Here is a 19,611-nt window from a genome sequence, read left to right on the forward strand (position 1 = left end):
TGCACAAGAGGCACTGTACCCTTCTTACCTGTCCTTAGCTGCCCTCAGGGTCTGTCCTGCCCGCTGCAGAAATTGGGGCAGTGTGGATTGTGAAATCTGACCTTTTCTGTCATAGACAAATATGGAAGTGATTAGTCCAGATTTTGCATTCATTTCTTATAAATTGTATATACTTTATGTATTAGATTTATTATAAATAGATATGTATTATATTTAATAATACATATATACATATGCATGAACATATTTACATAGACATGTAGGCACACACACATATTGAGATTTATATAAACCTTTTGGACTATACACACACATACTCTAAGAGGATCATTAAAATTACGAGTGTTCATATTTTACAGAAATTCCTGTCCACGTTTGTTAAAGTGTTTAACAATAGACTTCATTTCTAGAAAAAGATAATGCAACAAATCCCCTGGCTTTGGTCTGGAGCCACAGTCCGGGTGTCATGAGTGAGAGTGTTGTTGCCTCAGCCACCCCTCATATTCCTCATGTTACCTCCTCCATCATACGCTGCCAATTAATGCCACAAATAGAGGGAATCTCTTTTAAGAAACACCATAGACATCTCTCCAGAGAAGACATGGATGGCCAGCAGGCACATGACAAAATGTTCCACATCAGGAATTGCTAGAGAAATGCAAATCAAAACTGATCAGAATGGCCATAGTTTAAAAGTCTACAAATAATAAATGCTGGAGAAGATGTGGAGAGAAAGGAACCCACCAGCACTGTTGGCAGGAAGGTATTGGGTTGGCCAAAAAGTCGTTCGGGTTTTTTTTCTGTAACATCTTATGGAAAAATTGAAATGAACTCTTTGGCCAACCCAATAAATTGGTGCAACCACTATGGGGAACAGTGTATAGATTCCTTGAAGAACTAAAAACATTGCCATATGATCCTACAGTGCCACTCCTGGACCTATACCTGGAAAAGACAAAAACTCTTAATTCAAAAAGATGCTGGCATCCCAATGTTCATAGGAGCAGTATTTATTTTAGCCAAGACATGGAAACAACCCAAAGGTTCATTAACCTTTGAATGGATAAAGAAGATATGGTAACAATGGAGTATTACTCAGCCATAACAAGAATGAAATGCCATTTGCAGCAACGTGGATGAACTTGGAGATTACCTTACTAAGTGAAGTAAGGCAGACAAAGACAAATATCATACGATGTCGCTGATGTGTGAAACCTAAAAAAAATGATAGAAATGAACTTATTTACAAAGCATAAATAGCCTCAGAAACATAGAGAATAAACTTACAGTTACCAAAGAGGAAAGTGGGGGAGGGATAAATTAGGAGTTTAGGGTTAACATATACACACTACTGTATATAAAATAGCAACAAGGGAAGAAAAATAGCAACAAGGATATACTGGATAGCACAGGGAAGTATACTCAATATTTATAATAACCTATAATGGAAGACAATCTGAAAAGAATGTGTATGTATACATGTATCTCTCTACAGATACATATGTATATGTATAACTGAATCACTTTCCTTTACACATGAAACTAACACAGTATTGTAAATCAACTATAGACCAATCAGAAAAAGCAGCACCATGAATAGATAGTTGTTTTGAACAGAAAGTGCCTGTATATGAAGGCTTTGTCAGTTCTGAGTGATTGATGTTGGTATACCATCTAGCTGCAAGCGTGGAAAAGCTGGATTAGAGCTATTACGACTGTTCTTTTTTGGCCCCATACCTGGTGGTCCTGTGATGAGGATGGGCCCTTACAAACGTTGTTTCATGCAGTGCAGACCTGGTTCCCCTTGCTGACGGCTGTTCTGTTTCCACATCCGGAAGCGTGGATATTTCAGATGAGCCAGTCCTCAGGGGTCCCTGCTGCATGCTCCATCCCTCTGCATCCCTCAGCTCACCTGTATCACCTTCTAAATCATTCTGATGTTTCCAAACAGTATGTGCTTTAAGGATGAAGTATGTCCTCCCCACACTTGCATTCATATTTAAGTCTTAGTAAATGAGAATACGTCAAAATAAAATAAATTCCACACTCAAATTGTTATACACTTAGAGAGATGGATTCAGGCTCCTAGATGATGAGGATTTTCCCCAGGCCTGGCAGGGCACCGCGTGGAGCTTTAGCTGATGGGAACACTGTCAGGAGAGCCAAATGCTCCCACTCTGTTCTCCATATCACCCTTCCCCCAGTGCCTGCCCGTCGCACACCTCACCAGAGGCTCCATCAGTCCAGAGGCACAGAGATTAGACAGTCTGCCTGCGGCCCAGCTCAGAGCCGGACAGCTGGGGGCTGCAGTCTCTGGGGCTTCGAGGGGCGGCGCTGTGCCAGGGTGGCCAGAGCCTCCGTCCTGGGGCTGGTGACCCGCCGCTGCCCCGTCCAGGGAGAGAAATGAGAGGCTCCGTTTTGACCCGGTCTATGGTGGTGAGGCTGGCGTAACAGCCTGTGTGCCTGTGATATGTTCTTGCTCGCTCAACTCTCAGGCACTGTCATATCCTGCACTTTGCACATCCGGGCACAGGGCAGTCAGTTCTAGAAACAACCTAGATGGGCGGGCTTGGGAGGGAGGTGACAGGCAAGTTCACGTGGGAGGGGGCATGGGTAAACCTATGACTGATTCATGTTGGTCTTTGATAGAAACTGAGTGGTTTCTGTCAGTTCTGTAGAGCAATTATCTTTCAATTAAAAATAAATAAATTTAAAAACACACACACACACGTTGGTGCATACTGTTGTTCACATACAGTTTTATTCTGTACTATAGAATATCTTACTATAGGCTCTGTGCCTAACAAAGGGTTTGATGCAATTAGCTGTGAACCCCATGTACACATGTGTATTGGGGAAATGCATGCCTCACCACTGAAGCTGGTATCCTTGCTGGTTTGGTTGTCATGTGGTGTGAGGCTGCTGATGGGCCGGGCTGGAGCCGCCTGCATGCAGCTGAGAGGCCTGACCCTTATGAATAAGATGGGAGCCTTTGCCACTAACAGAATGCAGGGATCCAGGGGCTTGGTTTTTGCTTTTTTGTGACGACGGTATTGTGTAAATGCATGTTACAGGGGCACTGACTTCCATGTCGGCCTTTTCTAGTTGGAATATGGAATTCTAGGTTAGGAGATGAGCAGTTTATTGATGTTTACCTGGCTCGGGTTGGTATCTCGGTGGCAGAGTTTGTGAAATCCAGTCCTCACACTGCAGTGGACTGGCGGCCTATCCCTCAGCACTTGGCATGGTATGGAGGAATTCATTTCTCGGTACTCCTGCTTCACCTCATGTCTTCTCCTCTGGCCGTGTCTGTGTCTTGGAAGAAAAGAACAGAGGAGTTGATGACAAGGGCTAGAGTGGCCTTCAGAGTGTCAGCAGATCAGTGGATAATGGTCAAGGGGTCGTGGTGGCACTCAGTCTGCAGACTCAGTCTGCAGATGAGTATACTGGGCCCAGAGCAGGCCCGCACCACAGCGCCCTTAACTGCAGATGAATATACTGGGCCCAGAGCAGGCCCACAAACAGCGCCCTTAACTGCAGATGAGTATACTGGGCACAGAGCAGGCCCGCACCACAGCGCCCTTAATTGCAGATGAGTGTACTGGGCCTGAGCAGGCCCACACCATAGGGCCCTTAACTGCAGATGAGTATACTGGGCCAGAGCAGACCCACACCACAGCGCCCTTACTGGAAATGAGTATACTGGGGCCAGAGCAGGCCCACACCACAGCGCCCTTAACTGCATATGAGTATACTGGGCCCAGAGGACGCCTGACCACAGAGCCCGTAACTGCAGATGAGTATACAGGGGCCGAGAGCAGGCCCGCACCACAGCGCCGTTAACTGCAGATGAGTATATGGGCCCAGAGCACGCCCGCACCACAGTACTCTTAACTGCAGATGAGTATACTGGGCCCAGAGCACGCCCACAAACAGCGCCCTTCACTTCAGATGAGTATACTGGGCCCAGAGCAGTCCCGCACGACAGCGCCCTTAACTGCAGATGAGTATACTGGGCCCAGAGCAGGCCCACACCACAGCGCCCTTAAAGGCAGATGAGTATACTGGGCCCAGAGCAGGCCCGCAAACAGAGCCCTTAACTGCATATGAGTATACAGGGCGCAGAGCAGGCCCACACCACAGCGCATTAACTGCAGATGAGTATACTGGGCCAGAGCAGGCCCGCACCACAGTGCCCTTCACTGCAGATGAGTATACTGGGCCCAGAGCAGGCCTGCACCACAGCGCCCTTAACTGCAGATGAGTATACTGGGCCCAGAGCAGGCCCGCACCACAGCGCCCTTAACTGCAGATGAGTATACTGGGCCCAGAGCAGGCCCGCAAAAGCGCCCTTAACTGCAGATGAGTATACTGGGCCCAGAGCAGACCCACAAAGAGCGCCCTTAACTGCAGATGAGTATACTGGGCCCAGAGCAGGCCCGCAAACAGCGCCCTTAACTGCAGATGAGTATACTGGGCCCAGAGCAGGCCCACAACAGTGCCCTTAACTTCAGATGAGTGTACTGGGCCTGAGCAGGCCCACACCATTGGGCCCTTAACTGCAGATGAGTATACTGGGCTAAAGTAGGCCCACACCACAGCGGCCTTAACTGCAGATGAGTATACTGGGCCCAGAGCATGCCCACAAACAGCGCCCTTAATGGCAGATGAGTATACTGGGCTCAGAGCAGGCCCGCAGCACAGGGTCCTTCACTGCAGATGAGTATACTGGGCCCAGAGCAGGCCCGCAAAAGCGCCCTTAACTGCAGATGAGTATACTGGGCCCAGAGCAGACCCACAAAGAGCGCCCTTAACTGCAGATGAGTATACTGGGCCCAGAGCAGGCCCGCACCACAACGCCCTTAACTGCAGATGAGTATACTGGGCCCAGAGCAGGCCCACACCACAGCGCATTAACTGCAGATGAGTATACTGGGGCCAGAGCAAGCCGACACCACAGCGCCCTTAAAGGCAGATGAGTATACTGGGCCCAGAGCACGCCTGACCACAGAGCCCTTAACTGCAGATGAGTATACTGGAACAGAGAGCAGGCCCGCACCACAGAGCCCTTAACTGCAGATGAGTATACTGGGCCAAGAGCACGCCTACAAGCTGCGTCCTTAACTGCAGAATGAGTATACTGGGCCCAGAGTAGGCCTGCAACACAGGGCCCTTCACTGCAGATGAGTATACTGGGCCCAGAGCAGGCCCGCAACAGCGCCCTTAACTGCAGATGAGTATACTGGGCCCAGAGCACGCCGACAAACAGCGCCTTTAACTGCAGATGAGTATACTGGGCCCAGAGCAGGCCCGCACCACAGCGCCCTTAACTGCAGATGAGTATACTGGGCCCGGAGTACGGAAACAAACAGCGCCCTTCACTTCAGATGAGTATACTGGGCTCAGAGCAGGCCCGCAACACAGGGCCCTTCACTGCAGATGAGTATACTGGGCCCAGAGCAGGCCCACAAACAGTGCCTTTAACTGCAGATGAGTATACTGGGCTGAGAGCAGGCCCACACCACAGACCCTTAAAGGCAGATGACTATACTGGGCCCAGAGCAGGCCCGCAAACAGCGCCCTTAACTGCAGATGAGTATACTGGGCTCAGAGCAGGCCCACAGCACACGGCCCTTCACTGCAGATGAGTATACTGGGCCGAGAGCAGGCCCGCACCACAGCGCCCTTAACTGCAGATGAGTATACTGGGCCCAGAGCACGCCCACAAGCTGCGCCCTTAACTGCAGAATGAGTATACTGGGCCCAGAGTAGGCCCGCAACACAGTGCCCTTCACTGCAGATGAGTATACTGGGCCCAGAGCAGGCCCGCAACAGCGCCCTTAACTGCAGATGAGTATACTGTGCCCAGAGCACACCCACAAACAGCGCCTTTAACTGCAGATGAGTATACTGGGCCCACAGCAGGCCCACACCACAGTGCCCTTAACTGCAGATGAGTATACTGGGCCCAGAGCAGGCCCGCACCACAGCGCCCTTAACTCCAGATGAGTATACTGGGCCCAGAGCAGGCCCGCAAACAGCGCCCTTAACTGCAGATGATTATACTGGGCCCAGAGCATGCCTGCACCACAGCGCCCTTAACTTCAGATGAGTGTACTGGGCCTGAGCAGGCCCTCACCATTGGGCCCTTAACTGCAGATGAGTATACTGGGCCAGAGCAGGCCCACACCATAGCGCCCTTAACTGCAAATGAGTATACTGGGGCCAGAGCAGGCCCACACCACAGCGCCCTTAACTGCAGATGAGTATACTGGGCCCAGAGCAGGCCCGCAAACAGCGCCCTTAACTGCAGATGAGTATACTGGGCCCAGAGCAGGCCCGCAAACAGCGCCCTTAACTGCAGATGAGTATACTGGGCCCAGAGCAGGCCCGCACCACAGCGCCCTTAAATTCAGATGAGTGTACTGGGCCTGAGCAGGCCCTCACCATTGGGCCCTTAACTGCAGATGAGTATACTGGGCCCAGAGCAGGCCCGCACGACAGTGCCCTTAAGTGCAGATGAGTATACTGGCCCCAGAGCACGCCCGCACCACAGCTCCCTTAATTTCAGATAGTGTACTGGGCCTGAGCAGGCCCTCACCATTGGGCCCTTAACTGCAGATGAGTATACTGGGCCAGAGCAGGCCCACACCACAGCGCCCTTAAGTGCGAATGAGTATACTGGGCCCAGAGCATGCCCGCACGACAGTGCCCTTAACTGCAGATGAGTATACTGGCCCAGAGCAGGCCCGCACCACAGCACCCTTAACTGAAGATGAGTATACTGGGCCTAGAGCAGGCCCGCATACAGCGCCCTTAACTCCAGATGAGTATACTGAGGCCAAAGCAAGCCGCCACCACAGCGCCCTAAACGGCAGATGAGTATACTGGGCCCAGAGCACACCCACAATCTGTGCCCTTAACTGCAGAATGAGTATATTGGGCCCAGAGTAGGCCCGCAACACAGGGCCCTTCACTGCAGATGAGTATACTGGGCCCAGAGCAGGCCCGCAAAAGCGCCCTTAACTGCAGATGAGTATACTGGGCCCAGAGCAGGCCCACACCACAGCGCCCTTAAAGGCAGATGAGTATACTGAGCCCAGAGCAGGCCCGCAAACAGCGCCCTTCACTGCAGATGAGTATACTGGGCCCAGAGCAGGCCCGCACCACAACCCCCTTAACTGCAGATGAGTATACTGGGCCAGAGCAGGCCCACACCACAGCGCCCTTAAGTGCGAATGAGTATACTGGGCCCAGAGCATGCCCGCACGACAGTGCCCTTAACTGCAGATGAGTATACTGGCCCAGAGCAGGCCCGCACCACAGCACCCTTAACTGAAGATGAGTATACTGGGCCTAGAGCAGGCCCGCATACAGCGCCCTTAACTCCAGATGAGTATACTGAGGCCAAAGCAAGCCGCCACCACAGCGCCCTAAACGGCAGATGAGTATACTGGGCCCAGAGCACACCCACAATCTGTGCCCTTAACTGCAGAATGAGTATATTGGGCCCAGAGTAGGCCCGCAACACAGGGCCCTTCACTGCAGATGAGTATACTGGGCCCAGAGCAGGCCCGCAAAAGCTCCCTTAACTGCAGATGATTATACTGGGCCCAGAGCAGGCCCACACCACAGCGCCCTTAAAGGCAGATGAGTATACTGAGCCCAGAGCAGGCCCGCAAACAGCGCCCTTCACTGCAGATGAGTATACTGGGCCCAGAGCAGGCCCGCACCACAACCCCCTTAACTGCAGATGAGTATACTGGGCCCAGAGCAGGCCCACACCACAGCGCATTAACTGCAGATGAGTATACTGGGCCAGAGCAGGCCTGCACCACAGCGCCCTTAACTGCAGATGAGTATACTGGGCCCAGAGCAGGCCCGCACGACAGCGCCCTTAACTGCAGATGAGTATACTGGGCCCAGCGCACGCCCACACCACAGTACTCTTAACTGCAGATGAGTATACTGGGCCCAGAGCACGCCCACAAACAGCGCCCTTCACTTCAGATGAGTATACTGGGCCCAGAGCAGTCCCGCACAACAGCGCCCTTAACTGGAGATGAGTATACTGGGCCCAGAGCACAACTACAAACAGCGCCCTTAACTGCAGCTGAGTATACTGGGCTCAGAGCAGGCCCGCAGCACAGGGCCCTTCACTGCAGATGAGTATACTGGGCCCCGAGCAGGCCCGCAAAAGCGCCCTTAACTGCAGATGAGTATACTGGGCCCAGAGCCGACCCACAAACAGTGCCCTTAACTGCAGATGAGTATACTGGGCCCAGAGCAGGCCCACCCCACAGTGCATTAACTGCAGATTAGTATACTGGGCCAGAGCAGGCCCGCACCACAGCGCCCTTAACTACAGATAAGTATACTGAGGCCAAAGCAAGCCGCCACCACAGCGCCCTAAACGGCAGATGAGTATACTGGGCCCAGAGCACACCCACAATCTGTGCCCTTCACTGCAGATGAGTATACTGGGCCCAGAGCAGGCCCGCAACAGCGCCCTTAACTGCAGATGAGTATACTGGGCTCAGAGCATGCCCACAAACAGCGCCCTTCACTGCAGATGAGTATACTGGGCCCAGAGCACGCCAACAAACAGCGCCCTTAACTGCAGATGAGTATACTAGGCTCAGAGCACGCCCACAAACAGCGCCCTTCACTGCAGATGAGTATTTGGGTCCCAGAGCAGGCCCGCACGACAGCGCAGTTACCTGCAGATGAGTATACTAGGCCCAGAGCAGGCCCTCACCACAGTACTCTTAACTGCAGATGAGTATACTGGGCCCAGAGCACACCCACAAACAGCGCCCTTAACTTCAGATGAGTATACTGGGCCGAGAGCAGGCCCGCACCACGGCGCCCTTCACTGCAGATGAGTATACTGGGCCCAGAGCACGCCCACAAACAGCGCCCTTCATTGCAGATGAGTATACTGGTCCCAGAGCAGGCCCACAAATAGCGCCCTTCAGTTCAGATGGGTATACTGGGCCCAGAGCAGGCCTGCACCACACCGCCTTTAACTTCAGATGAGTGTACTGGGCCTGAGCAGGCCCACACCATAGGGCCCTTAACTGCAGATGAGTATACTGGGGCCCAGAGCAGGCCCACCCCAGTGCCCTTAACTGCAGATGAGTATACTGGGCCCAGAGCATGCCCACAAACAGCGCCCTTCAGTGCAGATGAGTATACTGGGCCCAGAGCACGCCCACAAACAGCGCCCTTCAGTGCAGATGAGTATACTGGGCCCAGAGCAGGCCCGCACCACAGCGCCCTTCACTGGAGATGAGTCTACTGGGACCAGAGCAGGCCCACACCACAGCGCCCTTAACTGCAGATGAGTATACTGGGCCCAGAGCAGGCCCGCACCACAGCGCCCTTAATTGCAGATGAGTATACTGGGCCAGAGCAGGCCCGCACCACAGCGCCCTTAACTGCAGATGAGTATACTGGGCCCAGAGCAGGCCTGACCACAGCGCCTTTCACTGCAGATGAGTATACTGGGCCCAGAGCAGGCCTGACCACAGCGCCTTTCACTGCAGATGAGTATACTGAGCCCAGAGCAGGCCCGCACCACAGCGCCCTTAATTGCAGATGAGTATACTGGGCCAGAGCAGGCCTGACCACAGCGCCTTTCACTGCAGATGAGTATACTGGGCCCAGAGAAGGCCCACACTGCAGCACTCTTAACTCCCCTAGCTCTCAAGTGCAGTCCCCACAGCTTAGGCACCCCGGGTGAGGGTGCTTTTTGAGTGCAGGGTGCTGCGCCCCACCCCAGATTTCCCCATGTGCGGACCTCCTTGGCCCCAGGCCCCAGGGACGCTGCTGCGGGTGGTGCCGCCTCACCCTGGAGACCACAGCTCGTGACTCTGTCCTCAGCTCCCTCCTGGGTTCCAGTGTCCTCACCTAGAACCTGAGCATGCCCATTCTCGCTTGACAAACCCCAATGAAGAAAACTCCAGGAAAAGGAGAAGATGGAGTGTTTAGAAGTCAAGAATAAGAAAACATAATAGAGGAAAAACGGGCCCCTAGAGAATGAAGTGAAAATGGAGAACATCCTCGTTGATGAAGAGGAAGGAAAACTCGGGGCCGTGGGTCAAATGGGGGCCTGATGTGGCTGTCTCAGACGTTCCCGGGTAAACCAGCGCTGTCCCTCCAAGTTCTGGAAACCAGTAGGTCCTCCGAGCAGGGGAGCTGTTGATGTAGTTTATTTAGCTTGCATCTTTGACCACCACCGTCATAATTCCTAAAGCAGGTGTTCTGCACAGATGTCTCAGTCACGAGAACTCTGCTGTCCAGTCTGATGGTCACAGCCAGTGTGGTCGGCAGGCACCTGACTTGTGGCCAGTCTAAGCTGGGAGCACTGTGCCATGCACACTGCGTTCTGAAGGCTTAGTACCAAAATGAATATGACAGCGCATTAATAATTATACATGGGTTATGTGATGGAATGATAATATTTTAGATCTCTTGGGTTAAGAGATGTAAAACTTAATTTCATTGGTTCTTTGTGATGCATCTACTAGAGAATCTAAAATTACCTATATCATCCCTTTGTTTTTCTCTACACAGTACTGCCCTAGAACTTTTGGATTTCTTGGTTGTTTTTTTTTTTTTTTTAAATACCAAAGGTTGTCAAAACATTTAGTAATTTCATAAACCCAACTGGAGGTTTTGAGGTGGCTCAAAATGCTTTGAAAGAAATAGTTGATGGTTTTATGTTGATTGCAGCCATGAAATTAAAAGACGCTTACTCCTTGGAAGGAAAGTTATGAACAACCTAGACAGCATATTAAAAAGCAGAGACATTACATTGCCAACAAAGGTCTGTCTAGTCAAGGCTATGGTTTTTCCAGTGGTCATGTGTGGATGTGAGAGTTGGACTGTGAAGAAAGTTGAGCGCGGAAGAATTGATGCTTTTGAATTGCAGTGTTGGAGAAGACTGTTAAGAGTCCCTTGGACTGCAAGGAGATCCAACCAGTCCATCCTAAAGGAGATCAGTCCTTGGTGTTCATTGGAAGGACTGATGCTGAAGCTGAAACTCCAATACTTTGGCCACCTCATGCGAAGAGTTGGCTCATTGGAAAAGACCCTGATGCTGGCAGGGGTTGGGGGCAGGAGAAGGGGATGACAGAGAATGAGATGGTTGGATGGCATCACCGACTCGATGGACATGAGTTTGGGTGGACTCCGGGAGTTGGTGATGGACAGGGAGGCCTGGTGGGCTGCAGTTCATGGGGTCGCAAAGAGTCGGACATGACTGAGTGACTGAACTGAACTGAACTGAAGAATGAAATAAAAGTCTAAGAGTAGAGTAAAACAAAGAAGCATTTGTAGAGATTTTTTAAGTGTTTAATCTCTTGTTTCATATGCTGAAAATAACTTAGTACTTCTATTTTTTTCAGAAACCTTTAGAAAATCTTCACTCAGCAACGATGAGACAGACAAAGAGAAGAAAAAATTTCTGGGATTTTTCAAAGTTAATAAAAGAAGCAATAGTAAGGTAATTGTTTACATACACATATGATTCTATGTTCTGTACAGAGTTTTTTGAGATGTTTGTCCTCTGCCTATCTTGGAATTTTTCTTAATATATGTAAGCATATTAATCCCTTCAGGGAAAAGGGAGCATATCATGTCAGCATGCACTAAAATGCCTGCCCATACCCTACACTTGACTCCTAAGTGGTCTTGGGTGATGGTGTTCTATTTACTGACAGAACATGAAGCCATGAGCCTTCTCTGTTGGTACCTACACAGTCCTGATAGGAGGCTGAAGCTAAGTAAACATCCTCTGGATGGATGGATAAGTGAATGTGTGGTATAGGTTACATTTACACAAAGATCCCCTTCTCCAGGGGATATCCCCCCATGGAATGAACCTGGATCTCCCACATTCCAGGCTAATTCTTTACCATCTGAACCACCAGGGAAGTCATGATACAGAGAACAAAAAATGAACACACTTAAAATCATCTTGGAGTTTCTCAAGTCATATATGCCTTCTAACTACAAAGAAAGGAAGTGCTTGTGACCCTATTATGTTAGGTTTAAAAGGTTTATTTTGTTGTGTCAAGCATTTTCTCCTCAATAGTAGATGGCATGAGAAAAAGAACTGTTGTGTGGAACATTGGCATTTAACCCACCAGCTGGGTTTGGAAGCGTCCACCATCCACAGAGCATTAGAGCAGGTGTGAGGAGGGTGAACACAGGTTGATCCAGAGCCTTCTCTTCCGATCATGTGGACCTATGAGTCTGTGCAGCAGCCTGCATGGGTCTTGACCTTTCAGAGCCCATGGGGTTGATATAACCATTACCCCAGGTCCCAGTGAGGATGCTGGGGCACAAAGAAATAAAGAAACTTGCTCAGAGTCCAGGAGTTAGATCCTGGGTCAGCTTTGGTTCACCGGTGAGAGCTTAGTGAGCAGATTGGGTGGAAGCTTGTGGCCAGAGAGAACTCAGGAGTTTCTCCCAAATCCCAGCTAATTGCTTTTAAAAAACACAGGCATGCGTGTGTGCCTGCTAGGTCATTTCAGTCGTGTCCGACTCTTTGCAACCCTGTGGATCACAGCCCACCAGGCTCCCCTGTCCATGGGATTCTCAGGCAAGAATACTGGAATGGGTTGCCATGCCCTTCTCCAGGGGATCTTCTGGACCCAGGGATGGAACCCAAGTCTCTTACGTTTCCTGCCTTGGCAGGCTGGGATTTTACAACGTCGTGTTAATTTGTGCTGTGCAACAGAAGTGAATCAGCTGTGTTTACACATACACCCCCTCCCTCCCACGCCCTCCTGAGTGGGTGACCTAGCTGAGCCCTGTGGGTCATCACTGGGCACCAAGCTGAGCCCCCCGTGCTGCATAGCAGCTTCCCGGCAGCCAGCTATCTTACACCTTGTTTAGTTGCTAAGCCATGTCTGACTCTTGCGGCCCCCTGGACTATAGCCCACCAGGCTTCTCCATCCTTGTGATTTTCCCATCAAGAATACTGGAGTAGGGTGCCACTTCCTCCTCTAGGGGATCTTCCCTACCCAGGGATTGAAGTCACATCTCCTGCTTGGCAAAAAGTCGGACACGACTGAGTGAGTGAGCGCACACACCCCTGCTTGGCGGCGGGTCTTGGCCGCTGAGCCACCGGAGAAGCCTGGTAGGGTGCATATGTCAGTGCGACTCTGTCTGTCCCACCTACCCCTTTCCACGCTGTCCACACATCCGTTCCCTATGTCTGCGTCTCTGTTCCTGCCCAGCAAATAGCTTCGTCGGTACCCTTTTTCTAGATTCCATATATATGTGTTAATGCACAACATTTCTCTTTCTGACTTACTTTACTTAGCTCATTGCTCTTGATCTTCTGATGCTTTGGTTGTGGTTTTGTGGTTCTCTGTCATTACTGACTATATGTGTCTACCCCATGTTTCCATGTGTCCTTTGAAAACCTCTACTTCCTGTGTGCCTCTGCTTAAGATCTTTGAGCCCTCCCGACCCCATCCCTGTCTGCCTGCTCTTCCTGCCTCCCTTATCCTTTCCTTGTCTGCCAGAATTACTTGAAATTACAAATTCAGGGTTTCCCATGTGAATTCCCCTTCACTCTATAAATGTTGGGTTTCTGATACCTGACATCTTTAAAAAAAATTTTTTTTTAAGTATAGTTGGTTTATAATGTTGTGTTAATGTCTGCTGCACAATAAAGTGATTCAGTTACACACGTATATATTTTTTCATATTCTTTTCCATCATGGTTTATCACAGGATACTGAATGTAGTATATCTGTGAGTCAGTTTCTGTTTCAGAGATATGTTGATTTGCATCGTATTTTAGATTCCGCAAAGTCATAGCGTATGGTATTTGTCTTTCTCTGCCCGGCTTACTTCACTTGGTGTGATAATCTCTGCGTCCATCCATATTGCTGCAGATGTTGTTCTTTTTGATGGCTGAGCAATATGGCTCCTGACACTCTGAGGTCAGTTTGCTGGGACTGCAGGCCAGGCTGTCCTGCTTGGTCCTCACAATTCTAATCCACAGTAAATCTACCCTGTTCTCACACTGAACTCTCAAGAGTCCTTTTTCTTGTGTCTTGCTACTTTTGAGAGATGAAACTGCCAGCAAAACCAATTTAAAAAAATCTAGAAATGCCCTTGTTTTAAGCAGAATAAGAGCCTGAAACATCCAGACAGTCTTGGCCTGATGGACTGGCAGGATTCTCTATAAGAGGCTGAAAGACCTGTGAAAGTGTCCCAGGTGACAAGGAAGCCTGGTCTGTGGGTCCCAGGGGTTCTGTCTCTGCCGCACCCCACATTTCTTCAGTCTTGGGCTAACTAGAACTGTTTTTCCTTTCTCATGCACTTCATCTTTCTTATTTATTTATTTTGTTTTGTGCTCAACTTCTCTTATTCAACCATAACCTTACTAGAAATTATTTGTTGTTTTAGGCATTCGCTTCTTCCTTCCTTGATTCCTCTGTTTTTATTGTTTGAGCTGCTATGCTAACAGTAGCTTCCTTTAATCTGCTATAAACCTGTTGAGAGAGGTAGGATCAACCCCATTTTACCGGTAAAGGCACCTGAGCTGCGCAGTTTCAGTGAATCCTGGTGTTCAAAGTTGCCCAAGTTCAGACTCACCTATCTTTCCAGAGCCTAGTTCTCATCGCCCACACATTGCACATGCCTGACAAGCCTGAGGCTCAATTTTTCTACATTAAGAACAAGAGGGTTTTGAGTAAATCATTTTTAAATGGTTTCTAAAATCCTGTGATGCCAGATAGTCTACTAATGTCTGAGAAGAGAATAGTAAGAATGGTGACATTTAAAGCTAAAGTGAGTCTTCCCTTATCTGCTTAAAGGAAAACAATATGCATCTGTGTGTATAAAATCTCTTACAGAGAATATATTTAAAGGGATATCATTTTGGCTAAATTTAATGAGGGCAAATATCTTTCCTTGCTTTAAAACTTTGATATTTTAATGTTTTTGATGTGATAATTTTCTGTATTATTTTTGCATTGTTTATTCTCCTAACCCAGTGGTTCTGAAAGATACCTTAGAATCACCTTAAGATCTAGTGTAGCTGCTGGATTCTTGGATCACGCCCCCAGAGATCCTCATTTGGAAGGATAGGTGGGGTCCGGAAGCTGTATTTTCCATTGCTCCCCGGTGATTCTCTGGCTGGAGCTCACCACACCATCCAGATCAAGGGAAACTTTCTTTTACACAATGAAGTGACATGTAGTTATTGTTCACCTTTTACGGATAGAGAGTGAGATATTTGGTGAGTTTCCACGTATGTCCAATGAGCAATGCCATGGTAAACTGAATTTAAAACATAGACATTCTCAAAACCTACTTAATTGCCTCGAATATTCTTTGAAAGGACTGATGCTGAAGCTCCAATCCTTTGGCCACCTGATGCAAAGAGCTGACTCACTGGAAAAGACCCTGATACTTGGAAAGATGAAAGGCAAAAGGGGGTTGCCAGAGGACAAGGTGGTTGGATGGCGTCATGGACTCAACGGACATGAGTTTGAGCAAACTCCAAGAGATAGTGAAGGACAGGGAAGCCTGGCGTGCTGCAGTCCATGGGGTCTCAAAGAGTCGGACACAGCTTAGCAACTGAACAACATCATCATCATCTCACATCCATTGCTGTTTTCATGTTGCATAACTTTCTAAGAAAAAGAGCTGTTTTGGGGGAAAAGACAAAAAAATCTATACTCACGAGTCATGGATTTCAAAATTGTTGTTTTCAGATCCATGAGCACTGATCAGGGGTTATTTTAGAACTTTCAGGTTCTTAGCTGAGGGTCATGGCCTTGGATTAGAGCTGTTCATGCAGATGTTGCTGCCTCGTGGTATGGCCAGGCCAGCGTGTTTTGCTTTAATAATTGCTAAGAGTGACTGTTGCGTGTGATCCTGCTCTCACCTGGAGATGACTTGGGGCCTACTTGTGTTCCAGGCCGAGCAGTTCGGGCAGCCTGGGGTGGACAGCCATGAGGATGCCTCCACGTCCACACTGGGGAGGAGTTCAAATGTGAGTACTGACACCTGGGGGGCTTCTGGCAGCCTCGCGCTACCTTCCGGGAAGAAAAATTAGGAACTGGCCTAGTCGTTTTTTGTTTCTTGGATTTTTTTAGTCTAGAAAGATGCATGAATCTTCATGTAGCTTTTAGTTGCCCATTGGTACCTTCAGAAAATGAGGAATGTGTTAGTCTCCACATGTGTTAGTTTCCACTTCTCCCGCCCCAAACAGCATGGTGGGATGGATCCTCTGTTAAAATAACTGAGCCACACCATCTGGAACCACTTCCTTTCATTCTTAGGAGCAGCTGATGGTTTTGGGGTCACAGAGCCCTATTTCCTAAATTCTGCAAGTATGCATTGAAGGAATTTTTAAAAAACCATTGGTGCCTTCACATTTCAAAATTAGCATGTAGAAAGCTTCTTCATAATTTTAAATGCTTGAAAAAGAAAAAAATTCATAGCATCCTATAAATATTGATGTTTCAAATATGTCTAATAAAGTTTGATACAATCACATAGACAAATTCTTCTATAACAAGAAAACATTTTGCATTATTCTTTTTCTTGATTTAACACTTCCATGCCAGTCCCCATGTAAAATTATATTCTATTCAATATATATTTTATTCTTTAAAGTGTTTTCTAAAGACTTGAAGTGAAATGTGATATAAAATGTTTATTTAAATTAGATTTTTAAATTTTATGTGACCATAAAACTGTGAGTAGGAAAATATTCTATATTGAGTTCTTATTACATTTGCAAATACATAAAAACAATATAAATATAATTTCTGATATATAATTGTTAAGCGTGAAAAGTATATCTTTCCTGAAAAGATATCTTTTAATAAGATGAAAGGTAATTTTTAAGTTTATCTTATATCCATTAATGAGCATAATTTATAGATAAAACCAGAATAGCTTCAGATTAATCCTGTGACTCCTTCCAATTTTATTGATTCAAATCCTGAGGAAATATTTTACTAAATATAATACTAATAAATATTAGTATTTTTTATTTATAATACTATGTAAAATATATTATTCATATTCATATTATATGAATAATAATAATATAATAATAGATAAAAATACTAAATAATTATTAGAGGATGGAAAACTTTACTGTTATAATAACAGTGTCCTTCAGTTCTTTGAAGCCCTTCTAGTTAATCCCATAGTGTATGCATGCGTGCTGAGTCGCTCCAGTTGTGTCCAATTCTTTGCAATCCTGTGATCTAACTAGTGTCTCATGTGTCTCCTGCATTATCAGGCAGGTTCTTTACCACTAGCGACACCTGGGAAGCCCAATCCCATAGTGATCTATCATAAACTATTATTTCGATTGATCTTTTGTCTATGCCTGACTAGGTTTTCTTTTAAATTAGTCGATAGCCAAGATTTAGAAGCCATTTGATCTGTCAGGGGATTTGTTACTCAATAATACTAGAGTTATTGACTCATGGGAGATATAAGAAAAAAAAATACTTTATCAAGATTTCTCAAATAATAATTACACTCATTTCTCAGAGGCACTTTCTTTTTTTAAAATATAATATTTGAAGGTATCTCTCCTAAAGGAACATATATGTGGAAATTAAATAGCATATATGAAAATTTATAATTATAAAGTATTATATACATGTAAAGGAGTATTATAATTAAGTATGATATGGTTACTGAAATTGTATAAATTATTTTTAGAAAATTTAAGTGAGTCAAAATGACCAATTTGACATCATACTCTTGTTTTCATTCGTGTTATATTTTTCAGAAGCTGGAGGTTAGAATTACATGTGTCGTAGCTGCTGATTTTACTAACATGTTGATCAGGGCTAAGGAATAGCCAAGGTGACTTTTTTTAAATTGAGATATAATTGACCTATAACATTATATTAGTTTTAGGTGCACAGCATAATGATTTGATACATGTATATATTGGGTTGGCCAAAAAGTTCATTCAGACTTTTTCATAAGATTAGTTACTATTCATCTATCAAAAAAAAAAAAAAAGAATTGTGACTGTGGTCATAGATGTCACAAGCACTTTCTCTCTATCATCAGTAAGTTTTGAGGAAATTGACCTTGTCAGTTTTTACTCACTTTTGCCAAAACAGCATTTTTTTAGTCATTTAAAAAAAATCTCATCCCAAACTTTGTCTATTTTTGTCAGGATCATAGCTATATAGATTTAGCCCATTTAATTTATTGAGACCATCTGCCTAATTAGTGAAATGGGCCCTTATTGTCCAACTGAAAAGCAAGTCACATTTACTTTGGATTAAAAAAAGTAATATTTTTAATTTAAGTAAATGTATTATTCCTCATGACAGTTACCTAAAGGTAGCTGTATGTTCTCAATTTCTCACACATCTCTTTAAAACATAGAAGTTTGATATCCAGGGCTTGAAGCTCTTTGCCCTTTTATTCCCTATGTTTTAAGGCTGTGAAAATCAGCTGTCAACCTTCCTGACAACCAAATCTTACTGGTTTCCAATAAGAAGAAGGATTTGACTCACGGGGGGGAACACAGCCTGGGCTCGAACTCAGAGTGGCCACCGCTCATTCATGAAAATGCCTGTGACCATTATTCTCATCTGACCCCAAATCAGCCTGAATGCAGTTGTGTAACGACCTTTAAGAAGAGCTGTGTGCTCTTAAGCAAGCCTTTCCCTGCCGTAACCACACCACCAGTGCTGCTGCTTCGCTGTAAAGCAGACTTCAATCCACTGCTGCTCTCCAGTCGCTAAGCCATGCCCAGCTTTTTGCAGCCCCAGAGTCTGTCGCTCACCAGCTTCCTCCTGTCCATTCTCCAGGCAAGAATACTGGAGTGAGTTGCCATGCCCTCCTCCAGGGGATCAGCCCAGGGATCGAACCCACATCTCCTGCATTGACAGGCAGGTTCTTTACCACTAGCACCACCCAGGAAGCCCCCACACACAAAAGTAGAGTTGTGCAAATAGAAAGATGGGCCACAAAAAAAAAAAGAAAGATGGGCCACATTCTTAGCTATGAAGACTCAACATCATTGTGTTGCAGGTTTTATTGCAGATCGAAGTGAGGTGATTGCACAGAGTGGTTTAAGGGAAGTGGGAAGAGTGTTTTATACATATATGAATGGTCTCTAGGAATTTTTTTTTCATTTTTAAAATTACAGTTGAAAAAAAATAATAAAATAAAATTACAGGTGACTTTTTACTAGAAATCAAAGTCAACAACTGAGTTTCTATAATGTGGCAGATTAATTATTGGCCTGGAAATGAGAGTTTACTGGGTTTGAAGCCCTAGGGCAAGACAGCACTTGCTAAAATGATGCAGGTCAAAGAGGACGATACTCACAGCTGCCGCCACCTGCCTGGTGTGCCAGGCCTGCACTTTCCACGACCTCCTTTCATCCTCCCCACGTCACTATAAATAAGAGCAGCCTTCCTTATCCAGAGGCAAAAATTTCCAGCTTCCAGAAGCCTAGTGGCTGATCAAATCTGTTGATGTCTGTTTATGTTTATCAATATGTTTTATGTTCATATTTGTATTTTTATGTCTGTGATATCTTGTCTGTGTTTTGAGGTTACATCCTCCTCGATCAAGCATGTT

General features: G+C 46.8%; 1 protein-coding gene across 5 annotated transcripts in view; it reads left to right on the forward strand.

The window, feature by feature from the left end:
- COBL (cordon-bleu WH2 repeat protein) overlaps positions 1-19,611 on the forward strand; it is a 308,249-nt gene that overhangs the window by 125,112 nt on the left and 163,526 nt on the right. For all 5 annotated transcript variants that reach the window (XM_061164802.1, XM_061164803.1, XM_061164804.1 and 2 more), the window contains exons 5-6: positions 11,412-11,509; positions 15,953-16,027. In XM_061164802.1, coding sequence (XP_061020785.1) covers positions 11,412-11,509; positions 15,953-16,027 — 173 coding nt within the window. The remainder of the gene's footprint in view (positions 1-11,411; positions 11,510-15,952; positions 16,028-19,611) is intronic.

This window comes from Dama dama, chromosome 18 (genome assembly GCF_033118175.1).
Source record: "Dama dama isolate Ldn47 chromosome 18, ASM3311817v1, whole genome shotgun sequence".
NCBI classification, from domain to species: Eukaryota; Metazoa; Chordata; class Mammalia; order Artiodactyla; family Cervidae; genus Dama; species Dama dama.